This window comes from Meleagris gallopavo, chromosome 11 (assembly GCF_000146605.3).
Source record: "Meleagris gallopavo isolate NT-WF06-2002-E0010 breed Aviagen turkey brand Nicholas breeding stock chromosome 11, Turkey_5.1, whole genome shotgun sequence".
Taxonomy (NCBI): domain Eukaryota; kingdom Metazoa; phylum Chordata; class Aves; order Galliformes; family Phasianidae; genus Meleagris; species Meleagris gallopavo.
Window position 1 is genome coordinate 22,669,923 of NC_015021.2, and position 4,372 is coordinate 22,674,294.

At 48.1% G+C, this 4,372-nt stretch overlaps 1 protein-coding gene across 1 annotated transcript; it reads left to right on the plus strand.

Moving 5' to 3' along the window:
• The first annotated feature begins 634 nt into the window (after window positions 1-634).
• C11H3orf33 (chromosome 11 C3orf33 homolog) lies at window positions 635-3,560 on the plus strand. The gene is made up of 5 exons (XM_019619225.2): window positions 635-787; window positions 1,520-1,636; window positions 2,124-2,284; window positions 2,837-2,987; window positions 3,328-3,560. Exons 1-5 carry the CDS (start codon window positions 754-756, stop codon window positions 3,336-3,338), a joined length of 474 nt encoding a protein of 157 aa, XP_019474770.1. The 5' UTR covers window positions 635-753; the 3' UTR covers window positions 3,339-3,560.
• Window positions 3,561-4,372: the final 812 nt, after the last annotated feature.

A 4,372-nucleotide genomic window follows, 5' to 3' on the forward strand; every position in this document is an offset into this window, starting at 1 on the left:
GCTGCTGCGGCGCTCGGGGCCATTTTCCCCGTCCCCTCCTCAGCTCCAGTGCGTCGTGACCCGGCTCGCGTTCAGAGTAGCGAGGCCGGTGCTTGTTCTTGTATTCCCTATCGCCTTATTTCTGTATTTTATTTTTTTAATTATCGTCTTGTTTTCCGCGATTCCTTCTCTCCAGCTCCATCTCCACGTTGCACAGCCGTGTGTGTGGCCCAGGGACCAACATCTCTCATGTTTGTGCTTCAGCTGACGTAGAGTTGGTTCCTCGTGTCTTCTTCCACACCTCTGCAAGCAGAACGACTTTTCTAACAGTTCTCAGCATAAACCTGAATCTTCCCACACAGACCAGGCTGGTGGGATTTTTTTCAGTGCTGTTAAGACCAGATTTGAACCACTCCTGGTCTTTAGACTTTAGGTCTTAACAGTCTGTGTCACCACTGAGAGACCTCGTGCCCATGGAGGAGGTCGGGGGGAGCAGCTCAGAGCAGTCACTGCAGGGCGGAGTGCTGTGGAGCTCTGCAGGAGCAGCTCCGTTTATGGAATCATAGAATGGCCTGGGTTGAAAAGGCCCACAGTGCTCATCAGTTCCAACCCCCTGCTATGTGCAGGGTCACCAACCAGCAGACCAGGCTGCCCAGAGCCACATCCAGCCTGGCCTTGGATGCCTGCAGGGATGGGGCATCCACAGCCTCCTTGGGCAACCTGTTCCAGTGCCTCACCACTTCGTCATCAGTTCTTCCCATCTGTGTGTCGACGATGTGTGTCAGTCCTCTGCAAAGGGTTTCCTGCAGTGAGAGCTCTGCAAGTTTATTAAGATTCTGAATTCTGAGCTCCGTGCCATCCCAGTGCATCTTTTCTCTCTGTCCTCTCACAGAGCAGCAGCTTTGTTCCTGTACTGCAGCTGTTAAGCTTTTGTCTCCCTGTGTGATCATGTAACTCTCCTTTGAATCCCGTTATGAACAGAATGTAGTATCGAATTCAGTCATCTTGTGATCTTTGCATGGGTGCACACCTGCTTTTGTCCCTCTCCTATTTACTCCCTTATCAAAGGCTGTGTTGTTCCTTCTTTCCTCCACTCTGCCTTTGTTGTTGCTGTGTCTGTTCTTTGCAGATGCCTTCAAACACTTCTTGGCTTCCTCTCCACCATTCTAGCACCATCCGGACCATTTCTAACCCCTCTTTTGCTGGTGAATCAAGTTGACTTCAACACGTATTGCTCAAACCCATCTGTTTCTGTTTCTCTCTAAGCTTTCGTGCCCGTGCCTCGTGTTGCATGCCCTGCAGAATGGGGAGCGTTCCTGAGTGTGGTGCTGTGTGTCTGCAGCTCATTGCTGTCTAACAAAAAGCAGTTCCTCGTGCTGTTTAACAGCACATCTGTGATTCACCAGATATTTGTAGAAGTTGGACTAATTGTAGAAGCTGGATTTGACTGTAACTGCTCTATGGTTGTCTTTTTTTAACACTTTTTCTTCTTCCTGTCAACAGACAACAAAGTTTACAAATGCTTTGGATATACCTGCAGGGTTCATAGAAAAGAATGTGAAATTGCGAGGAAAAGTGCATCGTGTCACTGAGGAGGGTCTGGAAGTTGAGCACATTCCCATCAGCGTTCCTTTCATTACCTCAATACTGAGAAAATGTGAGTAAAAGTACGTGGAGAGAAAGGAAATGCACACAGAAGTAGGTCAAGAGTTTTTAAATCCTATTCTTGGAAGCAGGTGGGCATGAATCGATGGGATGTGAGGTGCTGTGTCTTTACAGAGATCAGTGCTGAGACAGAGGTGAAGTTGCAGTCTGGTTTTGCCCTTTGGTCTTCCCATACCGTACAGATGGGAAACTGAGGAATGGGAAGGAATGAGGAGAGCTCTGTAGGAAGAGCTTGCTGATACTTTCATAGCAGTAGCATCACTGCGATATATTTCTGGCAGCAAAACTCAAGTTCTGGGCAGTTCATTTGTTTGCATGGCTCCTCTCATTCCAGGGGGAAAAAACCCTAGAACTTATTTATTTTTTATAAAGTCTGTGGGAATAGACTTGTTAATGTAACAACAGCTGTGGCCGTGCGCAAAGCATGACGGCTAACTTGTCTGCTGTGTTTGGTAAAGGAGTGCTGTGTCTGTGCCCAGGGCAGTCCGAGGGTCTCTTGCTGGTGAGACTGGCCGGCGTGGAGCTGACCCCTGAGGGCACGGTGTGGCTGCAGAGAGAGCTGAAACCCCCGCAAGTCATCTGGTTCCAACTTCTCGGGAGGGAGCACTTGGCACTCGAGTGCCTTGTTTTAGTAAATAAGGTAAATGTGGTGGTAAGAACGACTTAAAACTGTGGGGTTTGACTGCAATCGTGCACTTATCTCAGTACGTAAGGATGTTATTAATGCCATTTCATTGAATCGTAGAATGGCCTGGGTTGAAAAGGACCACAATGCTCATCTAGTTTCAACCTCCCTGCCACAGGCAGGGTCACCAACCAGCAGACCAGGCTGCCCAGAGCCACGTCCAGCCTGGGTTTATATTTACATGAATCTTAAGCAATGTACTTTTAAATCAGATTCTGAGATGACCATATCTATGGACCAACCTGGCTGCACTGTGCAGTTCTGGTGGGCTTAATGTTCAAGCCATGCAATGCCTTCTCATAGCTCTCTTGCACCATTTTAAAAATCAGCTGAATTTCGCTCAACTCATTTAAATGTGTTAAAAAGCTTTGTATGTTGAAAGTTTCTTTCTGCATGAGCATAGATTCAATGAGAAGTACAGTCTGTACCTCCAAGGCAACACACACATCTGCATGCGTGCATTCTGTAAGGGATAAGGGATGTGACATTTCCCATGCTGTTCTGTAGGGCCGATTTTCCAGCGTGTGCTTAAATGAAGAGGTCTTGAGAGAAGGGCTTGGAAGAGCAGCGAGCATAGAAGGACTGCAGCACGATTCTCACCTGTTCTGGGAGCTGCACAAAAGACTTCTCCGAGCAGAGCTGAAAGCCTTGAGGAAAAGTAAGGGGATATGGAAAGAAGAAAGCTTCTCTGAAAGGATTAGAGGTCATATAAGCAACAGTAAACTCATGTGGACATTGAAACGCTTTGTGAGCTGGTTGAGAAACTAAGTTTAAGGATGGGATGGGAGGCTGGACTAGAAGCAGGGCAGTTATCTGTGTTACGTGCTTGTGTAGAGTGTAAGTTAATGCTAACAAGTGCCAGAACTCGGGGTTCCTTGTCTGGAACAGAAAACCCGAGAACTACAAAGTGCTGTCTCATTTAATCTGTATGGGACTGAAGTGTAGTGACATTAGGCAGGACAAGAATGGAAGTGTTGTTAAGCTGAGCTGTTCCTCAGATCCTAAGTGAGATGTCCTGTTCCTGCTGGGTACCCCACAGCTGTGAGCAGCAGTGACGTTTTCCTGATGGCTCTAGAAATACCTACATCGGATGGACACAAACCTTTTGGAATTGGGAAAAGGGGACCAGAGCACACTGAGGACTTGTTTTGTTTTTCAAAGCGGTGTGAAGTTTACACCAGGTGTGTGTTTGTAAATATTCCCAGAATAAAGATTGAATTTCTTATGTTCATTGTGGCTTTTTATATACCAGACACCTGAGCTTTGTGTGTCGTCTCCCCCACTCCTCATTGTGTGAGTGAAGTACTTCATGCACTTTTTTCTCTGTGTGCATTCCTTAGGCAATGAGACACCAAAGAGAGCGATGTGGTCTGAAAAGCTTCATTATCCAAGCCCCGCTGACTGGCTGCTCTGCCATCCTTCCTGTGCTGACTTCAGGGCAGAGCCGTGGCTCCTGGAAGCAGCTTTTCCTCAGCTAGGAATACACACAGTGGATGTTTATTCCTGGGTCCTCCCAAGGTTGTGCTTCTTGTCAAGCACAGCGCAGCTGTGTGTCTGTGTGAGTTCCTGGGGTGGCTCTGCAGGCAGGTCTGATGGAGTGCAGTCAGCAGCAGTGTGTGCAGAAGCAACATCAGGAACTTGCATGGGGCAGACAGCCGGCTGCACAGCGTGGTGCACAGACACCAAAGCACTCGGTCACACAGACACAGCGCTTCTCAGGACTGGGGGTAGCTGGTCCTTTTTATCCATCCTTACCTGTAAGTTCTTCCACACGGAGCGCTCACAATGTGCGTACAGCTGCAATAAACACGAGATAATTCTACGGACTGTGTTTTGTTTGTTAGTGAGCTATATTCATCGCCAAGGTCCTCCTTAAGGCTGAGACCGAGAGCTGTGGAAAGGAAGGGCTCTGTCTTTGGGTTCGGATCTCTCGTTAATGGTGCTGGCTGTGTGCGGTCGATCCCACCAGGTGTTGGTGCTCTTTTCCTTATCGGCCCGGGCTGAGCTGTGAAAACAAAACCAAAGCATCTCCTCCCCCTCAAG

Bases quoted from the DNA above. Each gene is read 5' to 3' on its own strand.
- C11H3orf33 (XM_019619225.2), top strand. From the start codon at position 754: ATGTGTGTCAGTCCTCTGCAAAGGGTTTCCTGCA. The intron at 788-1,519 runs GTGAGAGCTCTG...ATATACCTGCAG, and splicing joins TCTGCAAAGGGTTTCCTGCA to GGTTCATAGAAAAGAATGTG. The intron at 1,637-2,123 runs GTGAGTAAAAGT...GTCTGTGCCCAG, and splicing joins TACCTCAATACTGAGAAAAT to GGCAGTCCGAGGGTCTCTTG.